General features: G+C 38.3%; 2 protein-coding genes and 1 long non-coding RNA gene across 6 annotated transcripts in view; 1 reads left to right on the top strand and 2 right to left on the bottom strand.

Annotated features, from left to right (window-relative positions):
- The window catches only part of PDE8B (phosphodiesterase 8B), a 239584-nt gene extending 235010 nt beyond the window's left edge, over positions 1-4574 (top strand). For all 4 annotated transcript variants that reach the window (XM_081053191.1, XM_081053189.1, XM_081053192.1 and 1 more), the window contains 2 exons: positions 2161-2290; positions 2847-4574. In XM_081053191.1, coding sequence (XP_080909317.1) covers positions 2161-2290; positions 2847-2956 — 240 coding nt within the window. In that variant the 3' untranslated portion in view covers positions 2957-4574. The remainder of the gene's footprint in view (positions 1-2160; positions 2291-2846) is intronic.
- LOC308499577 lies at positions 1136-3352 on the bottom strand. Its single transcript, XR_013993608.1, has 3 exons — positions 3229-3352; positions 2814-3028; positions 1136-2561 (listed from the first exon to the last, which is right to left on the bottom strand). It is a non-coding gene; the product is annotated as an uncharacterized lncRNA (long non-coding RNA).
- Positions 3788-25387, bottom strand: part of WDR41 (WD repeat domain 41) — a 48595-nt gene continuing 26995 nt past the window's right edge. Inside the window, exons 8-13 of the mRNA XM_081053193.1 lie at positions 22920-23030; positions 16965-17149; positions 14331-14452; positions 13437-13525; positions 12339-12472; positions 3788-8190 (exon numbers count right to left, since the gene is read on the bottom strand). Of these exons, the coding sequence (XP_080909319.1) occupies positions 8038-8190; positions 12339-12472; positions 13437-13525; positions 14331-14452; positions 16965-17149; positions 22920-23030 (794 nt within the window). The 3' untranslated portion in view covers positions 3788-8037. The remainder of the gene's footprint in view (positions 8191-12338; positions 12473-13436; positions 13526-14330; positions 14453-16964; positions 17150-22919; positions 23031-25387) is intronic.

Genomic DNA, 25387 nt, shown 5'->3' with positions numbered 1-25387 from the left:
GGAAATGATGTTGGAGCTGTTATTTTGAAGGATTTAGAAATGTGGAAATAAGAAAGGAGTGTGATAGGAGAAAGCATTATGAGCAAAATTCGTAAAGAGGAAAATGGAATTTTTATATGACAGCAGCAGTATCTAATTCACTTTGGCAGTGTGAAGAGGAGTTACAGGAGAAAAATCCAGGAAGTAGTAGACACAAGATGCCATTCGAAATAGGCCTACATGCAGAGAAGAGGCTCTAAGAGCCTCTATGTCTGACAGAAAGACACACACACAGGTAGTGGCTACAGTAATGCATTTGTGGGGGGAGAGGGGTCTGCTGTAATGGCTGGAATGTACCAGAGGCAGGATAAATAACTGAAGATGTCTGGAAGGGGTCGGCAGGCGGAATGGCCAGCTGAGGACTCGGTAAGGTGGCTGCAGCTTTCGAGGCTCAGAAGAGAGACCCTGAATTGAAGAAAAGTAGGACAGGCAGTTCTGGGCTTGCCAGAAAGAGGGGGAAAAAACAACAACTGCAAACTACTCCTTGAACAACAGTGGATATTTTCAGGCTGCCTGATTGACTGACCTGAGAGGAGCCAGCTGAGCCAAAAGCTGGTGAGCATTAGTGGGCTTCCCAGGACCCACAGGGAGGCCTTGGAATCCTAGTTATTCTCAACGTTTATGAATGAGAACTGGGAAAGCACCACTTTTAAGTTCTCTTAAGTCCCTGTTTAAGGGGTCCTTTTCCCAAAAAGAAACTGTATGATGTTCACAAGACAATGTGACCTAAAAATCAAAAGTGACAGCAAATAAAGGCCTCTGATCAGCTAGCCTCTGGCTCAACACACCATGAAATGTGGATCTTAATATTCAGCTCAGTGAATTATGGCCATACGCATAGAAACGTACACTCCCATGTGTAAAATACTCAGATTTAAACACACCTTGAGTGAACTGTATATGCAATACCCAAATCTGAACAATCAAGTTTGTCCTTATTTTGAGTTAAAATATAGTGTTCCATGAAAACCATTGGGCTAGTTCAGCTTTGTTGCCTAAGTGCTTTCCTTCAGACAACCAGCATCGTTTTGTATACAACACGGGTTTTATGTGTACTTCCCGTTTTGTCACAACAAAAATCTTAAAAAGATGTATATGCTCCAAGGTCCAAATTTAATAAGGTTCATAATTCTTACTGCTTTAGTGAGGATATTCTTTAAAAAAAAAAAAAAAAAAAAAGATCGTATTGGGGAAGGGAAACAGGACTTTATTTGGGGAATAGCGTGTATTTCCAGGATTTTTTATTGGGGAACAGTAGTGTGTTTTTCCCAGGACTCATCAGCTCCATCCAAGTCAAGTTGTTGTCCTTTCAATCTTAATTGTGGAGGGCGCAGCTCAGCTCCAGGTCCAGTTGCCGTTTCTAGTTACAGGGAGCGCAAACCCACCATCCCTTGCGAGAGTCCAACCAGCAACCTCGTGGTTGAGAGGATGCGCTCCAAACAACTGAGCCACCCGGGAGCTCAGCCTCGGCTCATTGACTTCATTCTAGTTACAGAGGGCGCAGCTCGCTGGCCCGTATGGAAATCGAACCGGCAGCCCTGTAGCCCAGAGCTTGGGCTCTAACCAACAGAGCCACACGTCTGCCCCCAGTGAGGATATTCTTAAATGAAGTAGGCTTTCTTTTTAAACTGCAAGCACGTGAAAGTGAATAATACAATGACTATTAGTCCAGTTTGGTGCCAGTTCCTTGGTTCCTGCTAAGCCATCAGCAGATTTACCCACCATTGCTTCAGCATACTCAGTACAAATGTCAGTTAGTATTACTCATGTTAGTACTTATTAGCATTACTTTGAAAATAGTCTTGACCTTGCAATAATACAAACAGATCTCAGAAAGGGGGGTACGAACCCTTAGCGGATCGGGGCTTCAGGAGGGGCTGTGGTTTAGCATGTGCGACGCGAGACTTGCGAGGCAGAGGACCTGAATTTAGTTACTGCATCTCCTCAGGTGGCTGACTTATAAACTAAGCCTCGGGACCTTGCTGAGCCTACGTCCTCATCTATACAGTCCAGCTGGCGGGTGGCGTCTTCACAGGGTTGCTCTGGGAAAGCAGATGCTACTGGAACAGCTCCTACGGGGCCCAGCGCGCCCAACTGCCATGTGTGTTCTGTGCTTTACAGACGGACGAAGAGAAGAGACAGGGGCTGCCGGTGGTGATGCCCGTGTTTGACCGGAACAGCTGCAGCATTCCCAAGTCCCAGATCTCCTTCATCGACTACTTCCTCACAGACATGTTTGCTGCCTGGGACGGTAGGTCCTGTGTGCGGTCGGCCACACAGCATTCTGTCCTGTATGTGCTCCCCTTGAGTGACACGGGCTGGGCAAGGGTGTGACTGGAATGGTTTCAGTCAGCTCTTTGTGGCCAGGTATAGTGGGGTGCATGGACACTTGCTGTGTCCCCAGCACCTAGCATGAACCTAGTGTACGGGAGGCTCGGGATGTTTGGTAAATTGATAAACAAGTCTTCAAAGGACATGTTTCCGAAGCTTATGGCAGTTTTATTCTATTATTGGAGGAAACTCTAGAAAGAACACAAAATCTATTAAGTCTACTGTGAATCCCATATTTTGGTAATGTCACTGATGAGTAGCTTTTCAATCTTTCATTAAAAGGACCTGTTTGTATTCCAGACATGAGTGTTTCATGATTATCCTTCCCACGCTTGTGTGTTCACTTGCAGCCTAAGGCCTCACCTAGTGTCCCTGTCCTCCAATTCTGATCCCAAATTGTTCCGGAGCCCCAGCCTTATAAACGCTCTTGAGATCTAACTTACCGGGCGTCTTTTGATTCTTTTCCGTCCTTGCAGCCTTTGCACATCTGCCAGCCCTGATGCAACATTTGGCCAATAACTACAAACACTGGAAGACATTAGATGACCTAAAGTGCAAAAGTCTGAGGCTTCCATCTGACAGCTAAAGCCAAGACAGAAGAGGACCCGTTGTCTACAAAGGGCACGGTGAATCACAGTAGTGTAATCGAGAGGCTGTCCTTTAGAAGGAAAATGACAGGTACAGGTTAAGGAGGGAATGTTTAATATTTGACCCTGAATCATTAGGTCCCCAAATTTCATTTTTAGAAAGTGCCATGAAGAAAAATGTATGTTCTTCTGTGCAATCCCTTAGTGACAGAGCTTTCGCCCTGCTGTCATCCTGTGTGCCCTCGCCAGCCACCGAGCTGAGTGACTGTACCTAGCAGGGCATCAGCAGCATAGACCTGGTGCCTTTGGGCGCATTTCCCTGGATGATGAGCAAGTCGCTCAGCTGGTGTTCAGCTCATGTCTTACTGCGCATCATCGTCACTGCTCGGCTTCACTGTTTTCCTTAAGAGCACTGGTCTGAAGGATTCATAAGGATATCTAAGAGAAAACTATATAAAATGAGCAAAACAACTAGGACCAAATTATTGATAAACCGGTTAGCCTCACAGCCTCCGTGGCTCGGTGGTTCTTCTGATGGAAGACACCCAAGTGTGACACCCACGTGAGAACACAGCCTCGGCCTGGTGAGTGCCTTCTCTAGACTGCTAGCAGCAGCCTGTGAGCCGCCTTTCCTATAAAAGGCATTCATCTTAACAGAAAGCCATCTATGATGGGGAAGGGAGTGACATTTTGTTTCAAGGGACTCCATGAGCTTCCCTTATTTATGGTTAACAGAGGCAGTCACAAGGCACTATATAGTATTAGATATAAAAGCCATCAAATCTGAATGCCCTTAGACGAGCTTTTTTAAAAAAGATTTCTATACATTTGCTGTTTAAAATTTTTATTAAATCAATCTAAATTTTCTGGGTATAAGTCAATGGAGTATATTGTACCATGTACCATCTATACATATATATTTGGGGAGGGGATAGGGGAAGTTTCAAGGTTCAAATGTTTTTAACCTGTCCATATTTGAGATCATGCCATTTTCCTTTAATGTACAAAAAAAAAGATTGCAAGATGTGTAAATATGTCAGAAAATAGACATATGGGGAAGCAGTAAATACTATTAGTTGTATGCTAAAAGCTTCTAAAGCACAAATGCATATTTTTATACAGCTCTTTTCACAACTTTCTGTGATCTACATGAAATCAGACTTGACATTTTCCTTTCTATTTTACCAGCCAACTCTTCTCTATGTATTGTAAATATTAGAAACTCAGTAAACAAAATATCTTCATTTTTCTTTCAAATTCTTTGTACTCCATGCTGCACTTTTAAGAGGTATAAGCAGAAACTGAATTAACTGAATCAGTAGTTACTTTTTTCAAATGAAAATTGGAATGCACAACACTCGGAACTAGTACATGGAAAGAACAGAAAAAGATCTATCATTACATAATGTGCCAATGTTTTTTTTTTCTATGTTTTGTACCAAAAAAAATGGAAACATACAATTACATGCAAAGAAATGTATCTAAATTATTTTTGTTAGATGATAAGAAAACTTGCTTGGTCAGGACAGCAGGTAGCTTTGTATTGTAATGCTGCAATATGTAAATGTGATGAAAATGTTTTTGTCAACTACTTGTAACTAAATTCCTACAGCCATTTTTCATTCCCAACAGCTGTTTTTATTTTACCTCCTCTTTGGCCTAAATTTTTTGTAATTTCAAATTTTCAGTTTAGTGTCCTTTATTTCATGAGTCATGCACTTTGTTTGCAGAACACATTAAATTCAGGATGTCAGTACCCCATTTTAAGGAGCTAAATCATTTGCCTAGGCTTCAGAAGCTTGCTTGAGGTGAGGACACCCTTTTCCTGACCATCTCTCTTTCAGTTCCATTTGGTAAGTAACATTTATCAGTTATCTGACATTTTCTATATGAATGTTATAGCTTACTCAGTGGACTGTTAAATTAATTTTATATTAGCTTAAATGTTTTAGGACTGCCAGGTATGAAAGCTTTAGCGTAGCTCTGCCCTTCATCAGTGGAATCTCCTGCTCAGTTGCTAACTAAATACTGCATTCCTTCAAATAGTCCATTTATTAGAAATACAGTGTTTCAGATGACATGTGTATCAGATGAGTATAATTGCCGCTTATACTGAGTTGTTTTCTAAAACACTGTGTTGAGAGGAGCTATATTAATTTAGGAAAATGCAACACTATCTAATACAGAGAGAAGTCACATTATTGCTACTGCTTAACCAGTAGTTAGTTAGAAGATGTTACCTGGACCAGAACGACCCTATAATTTAAGTCATTCTTTATTTCCAATTTAAGATTTTAACACTGGCTTGCCTTCAGAGTCTGGACTGGTTAGTCTTGTGAGCAAATAACAAGCCTCATCAGTTCCATCAGAACCCACTCCACTTAGGAAGATAAATGGAAGTGATGATACAGTGCCCCTGGACTTCAAGTTTTTGATTGTATTATATGAATAAAGCCAGAGCATGAGGTAATAAGGCACACAACACACTGTTAGCACTGGTGTCGCCAATATAATAGTGTTGAAAACTAAGCTAGAAAATGGAAAAAATGCACATAATATACGTTGACCTCAATTATAACTGTATTCTTCTAAATTAGGGCATTCATGAAAGCAAAATCTATCAAGTCCAGTGAATGGGTTGGAGGCTTCCCTCTAAACGTATTAGTTTCTCATGGCAGAAGACTAACCAGAGTGTAACAGAGGGATTTACAGTGGTACTTACTATCTGCTCCCAAAACTCACCTGTGGTTCGTATCACTCCATGTGCAGAGATTATCACAAAATGCTAGCCCAGAACAGATTAGAAATAAAAGTTTTAAAAAAAATATATGAATCCCTCATATAATTCATTAAATATGCCTTAAACAATTCAAGAAAACAACTTTACAAACTCGTGACCTAATGAAGAATTTCCAAAGAAAACGCTAGCTAGTAATGGAGGAAAGTCCACCTATAGAGGAAAATTAAAAGCCTGAAAATGATTCTGAGATACTTACTCTCACTGATCAACACTCTGACGCACTCAGACCAGAAAGCACGTCTGCCTGGTGGGGGGCATAACTGCCGGGGGGGGGTGAGTGTGGGGGGGGCTCCAATTTCAGGATGAAGGATTAGAAAGCTGTCTGTATGTGACTCCACAGTAACAACAATTTGTTGGCTAAAAGGGAGTGCTGGTTTTCCTATCCATATCCTTCTAGTCTATAATGGAGGCAACAGATTTTCATGTATTTCTCCATAAAGCTATTTTCATTGTAAATTATAACGGAAATAACAACTGTGAACATTATCTGGCTTTCCTCCATGTTAGTCATGTAAGCCTTTGTCTCTTATTCTAGCCCTCTTCAATTTCTATTTTGAAAGCTGCCCAATGATGATAATGGAATAGAGCGCACAAACTGCAAGGCCTTACCTGTCTGGGCCTCAGTTTCCTCATTTATAATAATATTGGTATGGTCTGGTCCAGGTGATCTTAGCTTGTCCAGCCTTTGTGAGCAGTTGGTGGAGGTAAAAGGTAAAACGGGTGAAAACACTTTATAAAGATTCCATCAAGAGTGTGTGAGTGTGTGTGAGTGTGTGTGTGTGTGTGTGTGTGTGTGTGTGTGTGTGTGTGTGATGAACAAATAACTCTGCAGAAAGTGTTCTGAAAAGGACTGGTCCTGACACATCCATCACCTTGTACTTACTTGCATAGGATTCTTTCAGCAGCAGCTTAAGAATAACTCCACAACTAAACTCGCCCATTTTTTAATGTGTGGAACACTTTTTAATTTGTATTCTTTAGTACCAGAAGGGAAAGAGAGTGCTCTGATATAAGCTGGTGGGGTGATGAAGACGACTAAATGTCAGTGGCCAGTTGCAAGTGAAGCCTTTCTTAAGTATTTCATATTTGAGTCAATGGAAGATGGATCAGGCACTTCTGGCTATAGTTTCTGACTTCGGAAACACTGTAACTTTTTACTGACCTTGCTCTCATCCCTGTAGTAGATAAGGGGCAGCTCTGGTGTAGTACTAATCCAATCTAGCCAATAGCTGTTCAGGCCAGTTCACACTGGGGGAAAAATACGCCTTCATAAGATTCCTACTGATTTTATAGGGATCTTAGTAGCTAGAACTAAAACTGAAAAATGATTTAAACAAATTACTTGGCACCAAAAAATAAAAAAAGTTGTAGTTAAACAGTGAGAGATTCAAGTTTGTTCTACAGAACATTGACAATTAGTTACTAAAGACCAGGGGAAGTTGTAGGACAAAGGATATATTTAAATATGTCATCACCAGGATTCTTCATCAGTGGGCTCTAAAGAAAACCAAAGAATAAAACCTTCTAAATCAATGCCACAACTTTACTGTCCTCACTACTTGCACCTCCTCACAAGATCTAGAAGCAAATTAAGGCGTTCACAGCACTCAGCACTTCCACAGCGGCCCCAAGTGCAGTTACTACGTGATCTTCATTTCCTACAGGGAAGGAACCGTCTCCTGGAGATCCCAAGTTTCAATTCAGATATGCTGCATCCTACCTGTTCTTCAGTGGGTTTTTCAATTTTTCTCCCAAATATCTTCTGTAATTATCATGGATATTTCCTTAAAAGCAGGTATGTTAAATACATTTTTAAGGGAATGAACATGTATAATTAAAATATTCATTCTGGAATCTAAATGAAAGAAACTATATGTAACTTTTTAAAAATTTAATGAATAAGAATTTAATTGGAGGCAACAAAATTATACTAAATTCAGAGGTTCTGACTCTTCCTTCTTAAACAAAAGCTCATATACTTCTGATGTCAAAAATGTTTAATTGTCTATAGGGACACTGCAGAATAATTTATTTCTATATGTTTGTAGTGTGATCTGAAAATTCACTGTTAAAATACTAGAGGTATATTCATTGGTAGATGTACTAATACCAAAGAAGCAACCTGTTGCTGGTTTGCATACCCACAAAAATTCAGTTTTATGGAGTGATAAAAAAAAATACACATTACACATTTAAGTGATCACTATATTAATGGTTTTCAGAGTATTACCCTACATTTGATGTTCAAGGTTCATTCACATGTATTCTGAATTTCTTCAACTAGACAGCAAGATATAAGTCACCATTCTCCTCTAATTTTTGAAATAATTTTAAACTGCGCAATCCAGATTCTCGTTCTCCATTTTTCCACAAAATAATGAGATGATCAGCAGAACATGTCACTAGTCCATGATCTTCAAAGTATAGAAACATCTATAAAGAAATTTAAAATTACTGATTACAGGAACTCCAAGGAGAACAGAAGAGACCACTACTAGGTTTAACACACGGGCTTATAAGATACGTACCTTGTAGACTTCGTTGGATCTGAATGTAAAACTCATTTTCCATGAGAAATTTTAAGTGTTGCTAATAATCATATACAAATACATAACTACTAGACAAATACTTAGTATTTGAATTCTCAACTAGAGAACTATAAATAATAGCTATTTTTGTAATGTATAGGAATTCCCAAAGTATCTTCGGAAATTTTACCATATTATTCAAGTACTGGTTTTAAGATTTCGTCAGAAGTCCTGCCAGACCTACTTTACTTAATCATTTATATTTTCCTTATTATTTACATACAAATGGCTATGTAAAAAAAAAAGTCTGAATTCAAAATTCTCCAAGGTAAACACTGGCTTCAGCTCTCTATAAAAAAGGAGATATAATTAATCCATCCATAAGCATTTACTGAGTGTTATCTATATGTTTATGATCCCTACCCTCAAGAAGGTTCTAATTCAGCTATAAAAACCAAATCATAGTTGAAACGATTAGGGTATCAATTAAAGACTATGAAATCAGGTACTATAAATAATGTAGTTCAGACTATGATTTGCCACAGAAATTCAGAAAAGGGGGACACAGATCAGTAATAACTAAAATCGTCAGAGAAAGCTTCAAAACATAAACCTCTCCAAATAAAGGGAAGGTCATAGCCAGAGAAGGAATAGGCTGGAAACTAATAGGAAAATGGAGTGTTGATGAGAAGGCAGCACGGAAGCTATGAAGTAGAGGAGAGTTGGCATCAAAGAGGAGATAAATGAAGCCATGAAAAGGATGAGCTCCTCCAAGGAAAGAGTGAAATAAAGGAGACAAAAACAAACAAACAAACAAACAAACAGTATTTAAAAACAGCAGAATGAGAGCTTTCTCTGAAATATACATTTCTGAAGAGAGCAGGATGAGGCCTCAGCTGATAATGTAGGAGTGAAGGGGGTTAATATAGGAGCAAATTTGCTCAGGAGATAGAACTAAGATAGAATTCAGTACACAGATAGAGGGGTTGGGCTAGAGAGTACAGACGAAAATATAATACAAGGAATGAGGAAATTGAGATAGCACCTAAGAGATAGCCCAGATTTTCTCAATGAAGTCAGATACTTTTTTTTAAAAAATGCTTAAGTGTCAATACTTTCACTCAGGAAAATTCCTAACAATCTGACATTTCTATAGCATGACAAATGTGCCACTTTGAAGGTTTCCCCTACCACTTAACAACTTTTAATGGGTTCCTACCATTTTGAAAATAAAATCCAGTGAAACTGACACCACAGAAATACAAAGGATTGTAAGAACATACTACAATCTGGAAGAAATGGATAAATTCCTAAAAACATACTATCTTCCAAGATTGAATCAAGTAGAAACAGAAAATCTGAACAGACTAATTACTACGAACAAAATCAAATCAGTAATCAAAAAACTCCCAACAAACAGAAGTCCTGGACCAGATAGATGGCTTCTCAGGTGAATTTCACCAAACATTCAAAGAAGAATTAACACCTATCCTTCTCAAGCTATTCAAAAAAATTCAAAATGGAAGGCCCCCAGCTCTATTCTACGAGACCACCATTACCCTGTTTCCAAAGCCAGATAAAGACATTACAAAAAAAAGAAATTATAGACCCATCACTGATGAACATAGATGTAAAAGTCTTCAACAAAACCAAATTCAAGCAAACCAAGTTCAGCAATATATTCAAAAGATCATACACCACAATCAAGTAGGGAAACGCAAATTAATACTACAATGAGATATCACCTCACACTTGTGAGAATTGCCATCATCAATAAATCAACAACTAGTGTTGCACAAGGAACCCTCGTGCACTGTTGGTGGGGCTGCAAATTGGTGCAGCCACCATGGAAAACAGTATGGAAGTTCGTCAAAAAATTTAAAACAGAACTACCTTATGACTCAGCAATTTCACTTCTGAGTATTTGTCAAAAAAAATCCAAAACACTTATTCAAAAAGATATATGCACCCTTATGTTCACTGCAGCATTATTTTCAATAGCCAGGACATGGAGCAACCTAACTGCCCATCAATAGATGACTGGATAAAGATGTGGTGCGTATACACCATGGAATATTACTCGGCCATAGAAAAGAATGAAAGCTTACATTTTTGACAACATGGATGGACCTGGAAGTTATTATACTAAGTGAAATAAGACAAACAGAAAAAGACAAACGCCATATGATCTCACTTATATGTGGAATTAAAGAACAAAATAAATGAACAAACAAAACAGAAACAGACTTATAGACACAGAGAACAAACTGATGGTTGCCAGGTGGGCAGGGAGTTGGGGGGTTGGTTGCAAAAGGTGAAGGCACTAAGAAGTACCAATTGGGAGCTCCGGAACAGTCACGGGGCTGTAAAGTGCAGCACAGGGAATACAGTCAACAGAATTGTAATAGCCACGTATACTGCCAGGTGGGTACTAGACTAGTCAGGAGATCACGTCATAAATTATATAAATGCCCAACCGCTATGCTCTACACCTAAAACTAATATAAAATAATTCTGACTGTCAACTGTAATTGAAAATAAGTAAAATTATTCTTTTAAAAAAGCATATCAAAAAATTTTTAAAAATAAAGTGCAAACTCCTCAGCCTTACATTCACGGACATGCATAATCTGACCCAAAACTACTTTCCCAGGCTTTATCTCCTAGCGAGTCTGTTCACAGAAACCCAGTGCTCTAGCCTCGCCTATCCACTCCTTGCCACCAAGGAGATCCCATTTTTGCCCTTCTGCTCACCACATTTAATCCTTACCACTCCCAACTACACTACAGCCAACCAACCAGAGACAAAGTTAACAAAACAAAATGAAAACAACAGGCTGCCTGTTAGAGAAAAGCAAGGATGAATAAGACACAGTACCCAGCATCTGGGAGCTTGTCACAAGTCTGTGTTACTCCTACCTAACCTTCAAGGTTCAGCTCAAGTCTCGAGTCCCGTATCTTCCACTAACCATTTTCTTCTCATTTCTGAATACTCTTTGCCTGCTATTCATCGAAGTCCAACATAAGAAGCCTAGGCTAACAGCTTATTAGGTCTGCATCCTTTTTCTCTACTACAGTGTGAGATCCATGAGGGCAAGGATTATATTTTAGCTCTTTGTAAAGTCAGTGTCTAGTGTAGTGCCTGAAATATAGGAAATGCTCAATAAAGAGTGTGATTCTGCTACTCCGAAGCATAAATGCACTTTCAAATGAAAAGTAATTTGTTCCTCCCAAGCTATGAAACAGGAGAACAATTCAAGAAATGTATTATATGACGTAAAGCCTTGCTTATACTGCTATCATACTATTACCAGTTCCAATCATTTCCTTATCTCAACTGATCTTATTCCTTTATTATAAGCAATGGTGCCTATAGTAACTTAATGTATCTGGATTTCCACAAGTTAGAATTGTATGCGTCTTATAATTCTCAACTAGTATTTTCATATATGCATAATGATAATCAAGACACTGGGTTTTACTAAAGCTAACAAGTTATTATCCTTCAAAGAGATGAATGTGCTCTCTTCATGAATATGATAAATACTCCTGGAATCAGATTCTGTAAGGCTAACTACATGTATAACCACAACCTTCCATGCACTATCTACTTATTTACTACTTTTATACCGAGCGTGCCAAACAAATGTATACACATGACTTGTATTCATCTTTTGTTATCGGTATATGTGGAGCATTACAATTTTAATACAATTTTTTCCTTCCTTAAAATGTGTATACATATTTTTGGCCCCCTCTGTATATTCAACCTGGTTCACACTGTCCTTATTATCAGCTATCTTCATCTCATAAATAATGGTGATTAAGTCCATTTTTTAGAAGCAGAGCATTCCTTGCTTCCTCAAATCATATCTCTGTAAAGAGAGATCCTAATTGCACATACTGTAACTTATCCTATTCCATGTTTCCATTCAGCAAAATCCTACAGATAAGAGAGAAAGTATAGGTCTTCAGGAGACCAACTGAATGAAGAGCAGTGAGATGCGTGAGCAGGAATTCCCTGGACATGTATGTGCCTATTAAAGACAATACCTCTACAGACGATGAGTGTCCAATCAAATCTCCAATAAGGTCCAGTAAACATGAAGTGGCGTTTTCTTGCTGCTTTTTAACAGGTTGGCTGGCTTGTTTGTTCACTCTTCCAAATCCCCACATGTTAAAAAAAACTAGAAAAAAACAATCATTTCAGTCATTTCCAAAATTACTGTGCTCTTTACTTATGATAGTAATACAAGATCAGAAAATCAGGATAGGTAAATGCAGGAATGCTCTGCACTTACTTTAGTCAAGGGTTGAAGGGATGGGACTAGGCACTGCTCTAGGGTTTTTAAATGGTACTTCATGTCATCTTTCTTATCTAACCAACTTTGTTGCTAATCTCTTTTTACTGCCCCTACTCACCCACTGAATGAAGGTGTATTAACATGACAAAAAGACAGACACACTGGGAATGAACAAAGAGAGGAGTAAAAGGGCTGAATGGCAGTGCCAAAATGGGGGGGCGGGGTGTCACAACTCAGATCTATCAACAAAAGGTAGTCAAAAAGCAACATGTGTGTCCCAACACAATACCCTACGACCTTCCGATAACCAGAAAAAGCTACCCAGTTACCAGCATCTGATTTCTCGTACTAATGTTGCTAACCAGGATTTTGTTTTACAAACCAAACACCTGAAAGTCAAGCGCTCATGAGATTATGATATAAATACAAAAGTTGTGTTTTTCCATAAATTGAGTTCAATGTTAATAATAATGCTTCAAGGCCGAAAGAAAACACTTCAGTTTGACATCTGATGGCACAAATTCTGTTTGTTTATAAAACAGAATTATAAAAAATGTCAATGAATAATTTACCTCATTAGGCTATCTGGTCAGTGAGATAACCATAAAAAAATTTCCCCTCGAAACAGTAAAATCCTAGTTGACTTGAATTGAAATAAACAAGCAATTCTATATTAAAGCAATGTTAAGATGTGAATTCTAGACCGCAATTACCATATGCTTCATGTAAATATCTTCTGCCTATTTGGAGCACAAGGAATATTATTCTTGCGGTTATACATAACTGCCTTTCTTCCCTTTCATATGAGAAAAAAAGAAAGACTGCCTTTTTGAGAAAAGACACACACCTGTTGGTACAGGTTCAGCGGCAAGCTGCTGTTTTTCTCGTAACTCCCAAATGCGTACACTGCCATCTTCTGAGCATGAGATTAACTGCCTATCAGAACATAAAATCAGTGATAAAAAGACAGAGCACCATGGAGGGCCAATACTAAATTTGCAGTGAAAGAAATCAGAGGAGCCCTCAACTGCTTTTATTCAGCTCTTGGCAGGAGCTGATAAAAATCACAACTTAACATAGCTTTACGATGCAAAGTAAAAGCACTCTTCGGGAAAGGCACACATTATATTGTTACACTGGCTCAAATGGTATAAATATTTCATCTCCCTTTTTTAAAATACATTCAGGAAAACAGGGTATGAATTGCTCTGAGCAGTCCCCTTCCCTCCTCTCACTATATCTCTTCTCAGGGTGCCACTCACTCTGAAAGTGTCCTGCATAGAAAATAATACTATTCCCTTCAGATAATTTCATCCCTGAAAATTCAGCAGCCAAATTTACCCTGAGAGGAAAGCCCTCACTTAGTAGCCTCAGACAACAGGAGATGACCACTTGATTCTGGCTATAAACAAAGAAAGAACAAAAAGATGTGCTTATGGAAAATATACAAAGAAAAATTGGCACATAGTAAGTGCCCAAGTCTTTTCCTTTTTTAAATAGTACAATATTTTAAAGTATCTTTTCTCATAATGAAATTCAGTGTAATTCATATGGACCTTACTGCTTGTAAATTTTGTAATAATATATTGCTATAGACTCTTTTGTTAGAAACAGGCACGGGGGCTCTCCGTTTCCACAAGAATACAGAGGGCTAGCCACAGAGCCAGGTCACCTGCCACTTGAGCAATCACACTGGTAGTTCTAGGAACTGGGAATGCCTGTCATCTGCTGCGTCTCCTACCTGTGTGGCAGCTTGGCGATGTGCAGGACACTGGAGTCGTGTGCAGTTTTCTGGCAGGCAATCACACGCTTCGTTTGAAGGTTATACACGTACAAACCCCTTCCAACTGCAGCAAATACATTCTGGGGTGGGGGTGGGGGATTCAGAAATGAGCATACAACTAGTACTTACCACTAGCTGGAGTAATAGATTTCCAGCCCTGGTGCGACATCAGAAAGCCACCATTTCCAGCCCTGTTCCTAGCCTTCAGTCCAAATTACTGTGCTGCCCTCTGAAGTCCAAAAATATCAAATCACAAAGGAAAGCTCCGATCATTTAGAAGGTAGAAAGACACAACTACTAATGCACAGAAAGCTCTCTATGTTATATCCCTTAGCATCCTTTTCTTCCTTATTGGAATATGACAGGGAGAGAAAGGAGCTATGGCTGGCGACTGGCCCCCAGCAGGAGCTGCTGAGGTGTAAGCTAGGTTTTCATTCATGTAACACTATATCCTTGGGGAAGTTACTTAGCTTCTTTTGCCTGGAAAATGTAAGCAAAATTACTTGCACTGCACATCTTAAACAACCCAGAGACCTATAAAGGATAGAAAAAAAGCCTATGCTGTAGTGGCACTGTCATAGTAAGACTGTCTGAAGACTTCACAAAAACATTCTTCTAAATGTAGTGCTAGAAAAAACTTTTTACTAAACAACTTTAATCTTTTGAAAGTACTTTCACAAATATTTATCTTACTTCAGCTTCACAACATCACATTAAGGTAGGAAAATCAAGTATTGCCCTTTTCCAGACGAGCAAGTTAAAATTAAAAGCTTAAAGTCACACAAAAAATGAAGACAAGGAGTCGATATTTGAATCGAGGTCATGTTACTCCAGTCCCTTGCTCTTGCCTCATATCATACCACCGAGGTTCTGCAAACATTTTTCAAGCCACTAGCCTTTTGGTAGCACTTGTCTTAGAATCATTCATTCTTACTCAATAGGTATCCCAATGAGGCAGACCTTTCCAGACATCCCTACAGATTGCCTCCCTGTTGGAACACTTCTTGTGCAGCCTCAAAGCTTACAAACCCAACTCAGACCCACACAGTATCTGGACCAAAGCCCGGCTTTGGGAATCATACCAGATTTAGACTCTGGGAAGCCTTTGGTTTTCCACGTTGATTTTCAGAATGGGTACTCTACACTTAGCAATGCATGCTGGGGGCCAGTGCCAAGGGCAATAAGGAAAACAGGCCAACTTGCTAAAATCTGTAGAGCCTTCCGGGTAGCATTCAATACAAAGAAACCCCAGGCACTACTTCTACAGACCAAGAAGTCTGTGCAGAGTTTAAGTGATTTATCCAAGATCACAAAGAAAATGAAAAACACACCTAGAGAATTCATGAGCTTTTGGCAGCATTTACTCAACAGAGTCACTTTATCCATCACCTGTTACCAATAATTAACGGCCCTGGCGGAAAGAAGTCCCTATAAAAGGAAGAAAATTGGGGAAAACTGACTAATGCTTTATCAAGCATTCATAGCAGTTCATAAGTACTAAAAATTTTAAGATTAAAAATATAAAATGAAAAATTTTTAAACACTAATTTTTACAAAAAAGAGAAAAAGTTTTTAAAGTTTTTTGAAAATTTTTAAAAAGTGAGAAAATTAAGAGTACATATATATTTTAGGGCTACAATTCTTAGAAATCTACTTTCCATCTTTTCTGAAACGCTATTGTTTTTATCATATATAACTTTTTTCAAAATAAAGTTGGGATATAAAGAAACTTAAATCTTTGAGTATATTAGTGTTCTTTATCCTATTAGCCTATCGTTTTGTTTTTAAAGTAAGAGAAATGCAAAGAAAACAAGAAAATGGACCATACTCTCCCCATCCAGAACATTCTTTTTGAAATGTTTAAATAAAAATAATGACATGCATATGATTAGAACATTTGAACAATAAAGGCATGAAATAAAAGCCTCCTCTAAACCCCTTTCCTCAAAGGTTACCTTGAACATTTCTTAGGATTACACTTAAACAAGTAAACCCCCTTTAGACACATTTCCTGAGCCCTAAAGCTGTAAGAAGAGATGTTAAGATCAGAGCCAGAATTCATTAATCTATTGGTACTAATCTCACCACAAGAAAAGATGTAAAGTGCTTCAGGGCATCACCGCCCAGGCCTAAAGGAGTGAAATCAGTATTTCTCACACAATCACCTTGCCCGAGAATGCTAGTGAACTAAAAACACATTCCTGAAATGTTTAATTTCCTTTACCTCTCTAGGAAAAGCACCAGAATCTTCAAAATGATTCTTCCCCAAAGTATTTCTTCAAACAATGTAAAGCATTGTCTTCCAATCCTATGGGATTATTTAATCCAACCCAAAATTTCAGTAAGAGCTTTTCAATCTGTGGCCACTTAGTAACTTCTATGCCTCAAGGATAGGAGCTAAGATTAAAAGCTTTTTTTTACTGCAACTGGTACAATCTTTGGAAAATATCACATTTTACAGCACAACCTGAACATTGGGAACAATACTTTTCTATATCCATCATGAGATTAAATTTTTAAAATTAGAAACTGGGTTTATTTAAAAAGACAAGTTTATAGATACTCAATTTTTTTTTTTTTTTTTTTTTTTACCTCTTCATCCCACGTGAAATGATGAATAGAGACGTCGTTTGGTTTCTGACAGAGTTTTATTTCTTGTTGAGCGTCCAGCTGCGGAGGCGGGTCCCAGAAGTCGCGTTCACAGGCCTGCACGGTCCAGCCCATGACATCCCAGACGATCAGTTCTCCAACATGGGAGCCAGTTACAAAACTCCAATCTAGGCAGAGTTCATATAGGTCTTACGATTGATCATTTTACCCAGGCTAAAGTAAAAAGGAATGGACTGCCCAGTAGTCGTGCTCTATGAAACCGCAATAATTAGAACAGTGAGGCACCTAAATGAGCCAAACAGAAAGATTACTAGAACAGAAAGAGCAGAAATTGACTCAAGTTGACTTATTTAGTATATGATGATGACTGCATTTCAATTAGTGAACAAAGAAATACCTCATGCTGGGATATTTGGTTAAGTGTTTGGGGAATACAAGAACCTTGCCTTGGAGCAGGCAGTTTAGAAAACCTACACTTCTGTGTGTCTCCCTGACTCGCACACTGCTACCACACTCACGCTTCTGACACCAGATGTAGGGGCGGTTTTCCCACACCAAGCAATTCTGTGACACCAGCTAAGTGACCTACAATTTCACTCAATTCTCATGCTATCTACCTAAAGACAGCATCAGATGCCACAGTTTAAGGGTTCTGTCCCACAAGACTCCCTCTCCCCTCCCTTTGGATGACAACAGCAAGTCCAGGTTGTTACTTGTACTTCTGACCGATCAGCTAGAAATCAGAGGTTTTTACACCCCCTCCCTGGGTTCAGTGCATTTCCTGGAGCAGCTCACTGAACTGAGGGAAACAGCTTACTTAATGGTTACCAGTTTATTAAAAAAGAATGTGGTACAGGATGCAGGTGAACATCCATATGGAGAAGATACACATGGCAAGGTATGTGGGAAGGGCTGTGGAGCTTTCATGCCCTCTCTGAGCACTTCCACACATTCCCCAACCTGGAAGCTCTCGGAATCCCATACTGTTGGGATTTTTATGGAGCCTTCATCACGTAGACATGATCAATTATTAACACCATTTCCAGCCCCTTTTCCATCTCTGGAGAATGGGGATGAGGGCTGAAAATTCCAAGATTCTAATCATAGCTTGGTGTTTCTAGAGAACAGCCCCGACCCAGGAACCTACCAAGAGTGGCCTCATTAGAACAAAAGACACTGCTGTTACTGAAAATTCCAAGGTGTTTAGTACCCTCTGTCAGGAAGTATCACACCAAACATTAGAACAAAAGATGATTCTGTGCTGTTACCACTTAGGAAATTACAAGAGTTTTAGGCACTCTGTGCCAGCAACTAGGGAGATATAGATAGATAGAGATAGATAGAGATAGAGATAGAGATAGAGAGAGAGATAGAGAGATAGCGAGAGAGAGAGAGAGATACAGATACAGATATAGATATAGATATATAGATACCAGGGGTGCCAAAAAATGTGTACACGTGACTTGTATTCATCTTTTCTTATCGGTATATGTTAAGTATTACAATTTTAAAACAGGTTTTTCCTTTCTTAAAATGTGTACACATTTTTTAGCACCACTGGTATATATATTTTCTGTTACTTTACTCAAATAAGTTTCAAAAAGATTAAAACATTAAAGATACTTAAAGGATTGAAGAAAATAAAAGGTGAATACTTTTTTATGAATATAAGTACTAAAATGCTCTAAAGGAGGCCGGATGGGAATTGGGGAAATCTCAGAAAATACCTGCTTAGTGAAAAAAGTCATACATTTAAATGGCAAAAAGATGGAAAAAATTTGCAACTTAGATGTCAAAATAGGTTTATTATGTTTGATATATAAGGAGTTCTTGGAAATCACTAAGAACAAGATAAATACTCCAGCACAAAAAATGGGCAAAAAATCTTGTTTAGAACAGACTAAACAAGAAATACAAATGGTGAGTAAACATGTGAAAAGATGTGCAACTCCCTCAATAATCAAAGAAATCTAAAAGCAATGCGATACTACTTATTGATTTGAAATTGGGAAAGATTATAAAAAAGGAAAATACCCAAATGCTGGCAAAAAACATAGGGAATTAGCACACTCAGGCACTACGAATGTCCTAGTACAAATTGGTATAATCCCTTCAAATTTGGTAATCTGCATCAAAACCTTTAAAAAAAAGTGCAAACCCACTGATTCAACAATTCTACCTCTAGGAATTTATTATCCTGAGGAAAGTATACATCAAAGACATACAAGTTGTCTACATAACATTAAAAATCTGAAGATAACCTAAACATATAATTGGGGATTGAATAAATAAATAAGACATCCACAAAATGGAATAGTAATGCTGTTATTGAAAATTAAGTGGTAAAAGTATGTTAATATTGATGTGGAAATATATTCACAACATACTCTTACAAAATAGCAAACCATATGTATACACATATGCACAAATACATATGCCCAGAAAACCATCTAGAAGGATATGGGCCAGTGCTTAATACTATATAGTGGGACAATTTTAATTTTTACACTTTTTATGTTTCTCACTATTTTCTCATTTTCCTACTCTGTATTTCTTGCACAATAACAAGTTTTTAAATCCTTTCAAGAAAATGAAATTAGTGGGCCAACGAAGACAGCTTTCAAATTATATATTTAACAGAAAATATACAACTGTTTAGACTAAAAATTATCTTAAATTAATGTAATCTATTTTAATTTTTACTATTTAGAATAAGGTAGAACAGAACAATGTAGCATGAGTCTAGAAAGCCAAGTTCTGATTTGGGCTCTGACTGTTCCTCGCCATGTAGTCTTCTGAAAGTCATTTAACTCTTCTTTAATTTGGATTTCTCAAGCTCTAAATGAGAATGATTGTACAAACCAAATAAAATAAATGTTTAGACATTTCAAAAAGACATCAAATATTATCTTTGAGTCCCTCGTACTATTTTGAGCCACTAGTATTATTCCATATTAATGGTATTAAAACATCCAGTTACTTATAATTTAGGAATACATAGATGAGTAATTATGATTTAATTATTCCATTTATCAAATAAACCAGCAAGACAGAAATTTGTAATCATTAGATGAATGATCACTTAGAAATAAAGAATTACCAACAATCATACATGTAAATATTATTTTTGTCTTGGTTCCAAGTCCAATGCCTATTTATTAACAGACTACAGAATTTGCTTTTTAAGAAATAAGCTAATTTCTTATCTGTAGAGAGAAACAAGCTTCTAATTTTAATGGTGGGAAAGTTAAGGGAGTACCGTGTTTCCCTGAAAATAAGACCTAGCTGGACAATCAGCTCTAATGCATCGTTTGGAGCAAAAATTCGTATAAGACCCGGTATTATATTATATTATATTATATTATATTATATTATATTATATTATATTATATTTATTATATTATATAAGACCCAGTCTTATATTATAGTAAAATAAGACCGGGTCTTATATCAATTTTCGCTCCAAAAGACACATTAGAGCTGACTGCCCAGCTAGGTCTTATCTTTGGGAAAACATGGTACTAGTCTTTCCATAACATTCTTTTCCATCCCTTTCCCTCCTCTTTCCAATTTCACTCAAACTACAAAAGAACTAGAGAAGTTAAGGAGTGGGGATTCTTCTTGACTCCAACTCTGCATGTGTCACCATAACCAAGTTAATGTACCTTCTGAGACTACACAGCTGCCACCTCTGACTTAATCCCCCAAGTGTCTGTGACTCATCTATGCAATAGAAACAAAGTATTTGGTGCTCAGTTGGAATTTTTCACTAGAAACAAAATTACTGGCATTCACCTAAGTCAGTGCAATTTATCCTATGCAAATTATTTATATTCCAAAACGGGTCATTCAAAATGTTTCACACCAAACCACCTCAACGATGTATTATATTGGATGGACTTTCATCCTGGGTAAGCATCAAAAGTCACTTAGTATGAAAATCTCACCTGGCATCTGCCTAGACCCGTCCCTCACAATTACTAATACTTTGTGATTACCATACCATACTGTCAGCACAAAACGAGAAAAGGAATAAAATAAAGAAGAAGCACCCAGAGCCTTTTGTCAGGAGAGATACGCAAGGTTATCTTGTATGTCTGTATTAGAAAACCTTCTGCCCAGGCATTCAGATCTCTTTGGCAAACCTACTATTGATTGTCCACCATTGATGGGAGTTCTGTCTACCATTCCAAGGTTGCCCTAGGGTCACCTCACTGAAAATCCACTTCCCCATGAGTTACAAATCCAGTAACTAGCCACATTTTGTCACTGGAATTGATGGGACAAAGGAGGGCTGAGAACTGTGCAATATAATCATTTCAGGATCACCAATATCTGCATCAAGGCAGACAGGCCTATGTACAAATCAGACTGTCACAGTACCATTTTAAATTCTACCAGACTACCTGTCCGTATATGATTCCTACATATCTTTTTGGCTTATTTAGTACCTGCAGTGTAATTTCACAGTCATGGTGTTTATAAAGTGAAAAGCACTAGGGCCTTTCTTTAGTTTTCACTATTTTTTTTTTTTTTTGCTTTAGCTTTCCATTTTCCTTCCCTTAAGAAGTTGGCAGAGAAATACTCAAAGAAACCTTTCTTGGTGAAACTGTTGTAAGCTTCTCTACGTATCACACAGGGAAAGAAGTGACATGAAGCTAAGGCTACCTCAGTAACATCCCACCACCTGTATGAACCATGCAGGTCAATGGCACCACGGCTTCCCCGCTGAAACGGGACAGCTGGGCGTGACCAGTGTAATGGACCAGAACACAGTGCGCTTTCTCAGTCGCTCCGGGGCCTTGGAGCTTATGGCTCAGTGTCAGTCTCCCAATCAGAACCTGCCTTTTGTTCTGCCATCCATGGCTAGAGGAAAAAGAGCCCCCAGAAAAAAATAAAGGGGTGCTCCCAACATTGTTACTTCTATCACCATAGACACTTCTAATCCTTAGAAAGACTGCGGCTGGGCTGGACAAGAAGATGGCTATTAGGGAGGAGGATTTGGGAACTGGGAGGGACATTCTCACTGGTGTACCTAATGATGGCATACAAATGGCTGAAAGGCAGACAAACAGACTGCATGCCCTTTTCTCCCTTTACCTCATGTCTAAGAGCCAAGCCAGGTCTCAGATCAGGGGTCCAGTCCATCCCTCCCACCACGTCATATTCAAAGCTTCCTTGCAGGACCCTCTTACAGCCAAACGGAAGCCCCCAGGAATCCTCTCATCTGACCTCGGAACACAGATCACCCAGAAGAGCTCTGATGATAGAAGACGTCACTTTATTTGAAAGTAAACTAGCTACATCTCAGGATTTGTGGTGTGGGATCCTATCCTGTCATCTGGTGTCAGATTTAGCTCACAGGAGACACGAATTAAACTCATTATGAAGCCAAATAGGATGTCTGGCAAAGTCAAAACTCACAGCCAGGAGGAAGGGCAGATATGACCCATTTTTTTGTAGACCTTTACCTTTGTTTGGTGTTATTTTCTGAGTCTTCAATCATGAACACAGTTGGCTTGGATCCTGCTCATTCGACTGTAAGTGTGTAACTCGCAATATACTCATACTATCGTACTGTGTGGTCTATAGAAGAGGAACTAGCCAGAACCATTTGCCAAAAATGCCACAATGCACCTAAGCATTACTATTTACAGCCTATGACAATGATCCCACAGAGCCTGAGATAATGCTATTCTCTTCCATCATCTCTTCTCTCTGCCCCACTCTATTCTCTTTGTGCCTAAATTTTCTCCTACCAATCTATGAAACTGGCTTGAACCTCACAGTATAAAACTGCCAATCCCTACTAATCTAAGCTTTATTTTAACAATGACAATTCTAGAAATCCTAGAACAAAACCAGACTGAAGTTCATAACAGGCTGTTAACAACCACAAAATTTTACACAATATAAACATGTACACAGTGAGCTTACCATTGATCTTAGCCAAGGAGAGAATATTATCCTGGTGCTCAAGGAGACGCTTAACTTCAAGAATATCCCATTCCAGTGAGTCTTCTGTGGGTGCTACCAACCTGAAAATAACTAAATAGAAAGACAGATATAATTTTATTTAAATGGACAAAGAAGACAAAATTCTATCCCTGCTCAGAAAGCCAGCATTTCGTTAAGTTAGAAATGTCTAAAATATTGAAAACCCATCTCTAAGAGAGCCTTACTAATACCACCTTAAAATATTTATTTCAAATACTTGATATGTTTGAAATGATCAACTAAAATCCCAAGTGAGTGTGTCCTTAGAACTCTGTTCCTTCACTAAAACTTCTAACCCCACCACCACCCATGAAGCCTCACCTTTTCTAGGGCTCCAGTGCATGTCTGACTGTCCTGCCCCACTCTCTCCCTGGCCACTGACTGGTCCACAACTTTGAACCATCTCCACCGTCAGTTTTCTCTATTCATAGTCCCAGGTCAGTGAATATTGCTAAAAATAAGCTACAAATTTATGTTTAACTTCAATTCAGTGAAGACTTCAGCAGCTGCCTTTATTTTTTAAAAAACTTTTCTTGATACGTAGGCTCATACCATTAAATTATAAATTCTCTGAACAGAATATGCCTTATAATTTTTGTGTACCATACAGTTCTTTTGACTACAGTAGATGTTAAACGTGTTGTTTACTAATTATAAGACTTTAATAAATAGCTTTATTTAAACTAACATAAATCCTAACTTTAATCAATACAACAAATCCAAAACCAAATCAACAGAAGGGACTCTATCTATCAACAAACATTTACTAAACATCTACTATGTTCCGAGAAATTAGATACAAATGTGAATAAGGCCCAGTCATTACCCGGAAACACTCACAGTCTAGAGTGGTACTGAGACTTATAAACACGCTTATTACAGTTGATATATTAAGTACTATAATAAGCCACTCTACTAAGTGCTGTGAATGCTCAGATTAGGGTGACTAATATCTGAGAGATGGGAAGGTCTCAGAGAGCATATCCTTTCCAAAGTGGTGGCTAATTACTAAAGTCTCTCTTCTTTCTCACATTCCTCTCTGGAAAATAGGTCATGCCACATTTCATTCTATGTCTCTAGACAATTTTTACCAACAGACAATATTTTAGCACAGTTATTTAATCCTGATAGTCATTTACGTTCAAACTGTGGCTGTCAGAAGAATGGCTTTCAGTCAATACAAAGGGAACTCTTCCTGATACTTAGCAAAGTTGTCTTGAATCTACTTTGGTTGGAATACTACCAAAGATCTTGAGATTGATTGTGCTATAAAAAGCAGTGTATTGTTTAGTCAAACTAAGAAATAATAGTGACAAGAAAGAAACCTACAAAATAGGTTTCTACAAAGAACTACCACCAAGTACTAAAGATAATGTGACACTATTCAATCAGCCCACAAACATGGCCTCTACTGACAAGTATTCACAGGGTCACCTATGTAAGAACTTCAAGACAACAGAACAAATATGAATTAAATCAGAGAACAAAGCAGAAGCAATAATCAAGTCTAAAAAAGAAAGTAAACAAAAATGTCCTGGACTTCTGAACTAGAATGAGGTCTCACCGTGGACAGCCTAGCTTAGCTAGTAAAGCCTCAAAGTCACCATAGCTCGTGCATACAGAAATTGTATTTCTTGTTGAAAGGAACCCACACATAGAAAAAGAGAAATTGGAATGCAACATTTAAAACCAAGGATGTGGGCACAAACTAGGTCATGGAAACAGACAACAAACTCCATTTACACGAATGAAATTTATTTTTATATAAGGAAAAACGGTAATATATATCTGTTTTATGATAAAACTTAGTAAAATGCAGAACCCCATTTTTAAGAATATTATGTATTTTTCATAAATTGTTTTCTGAATAAAACCAACATTCATGTCTTCCTTTTTTCAATGAATTCACTAATTCATCCATTCAATAAAAATCTCTTATCTGTTAGCAGAAAGATGAATGAGAAACTTCCAGTTGCCAAGGAGCTCACATTCTGAAGGGAGGAGCAAGGAGAGAACAAAATGCAAACAGAAGTCATGTTTTAAAGTAGTAAGTGAAATGACAGATGCAGTACTATGAGAACATAGTGGAAAACCTTCCCGGAGGGGAGGTGTCAGGTAAGCAAGCCTCTGTCCTCAAAAAGAGATGCTGGAGCTGAGCTCTTAAAAAGTAGGAATCAGAGCCATCCAAGAGGGCAATGAGTAGGACGACAAGCCTGACACAGAGTGACAGCAGGAATCAAGCACGAAGATGAGAAACACCCAGAGAGCAGAATCCCAGGCAATTCAGTATGGACAGTAAGTGATGCAGGACTCAAAGGAGGCAGGAGGAAGATGATGGAGGGCCTGATGGGATATGCTGAACTTACACTGGTCCTCTAGGGCAAACATTTCATTCCTCTGAGGCAAAC

Source organism: Rhinolophus hipposideros (assembly GCF_964194185.1).
Source record: "Rhinolophus hipposideros genome assembly, chromosome: 7".
Classification (NCBI taxonomy): Eukaryota; Metazoa; Chordata; class Mammalia; order Chiroptera; family Rhinolophidae; genus Rhinolophus; species Rhinolophus hipposideros.
The sequence above is the reverse complement of the archived record's forward strand: the minus strand, read 5'-3'. Positions and strand labels throughout refer to the sequence as shown.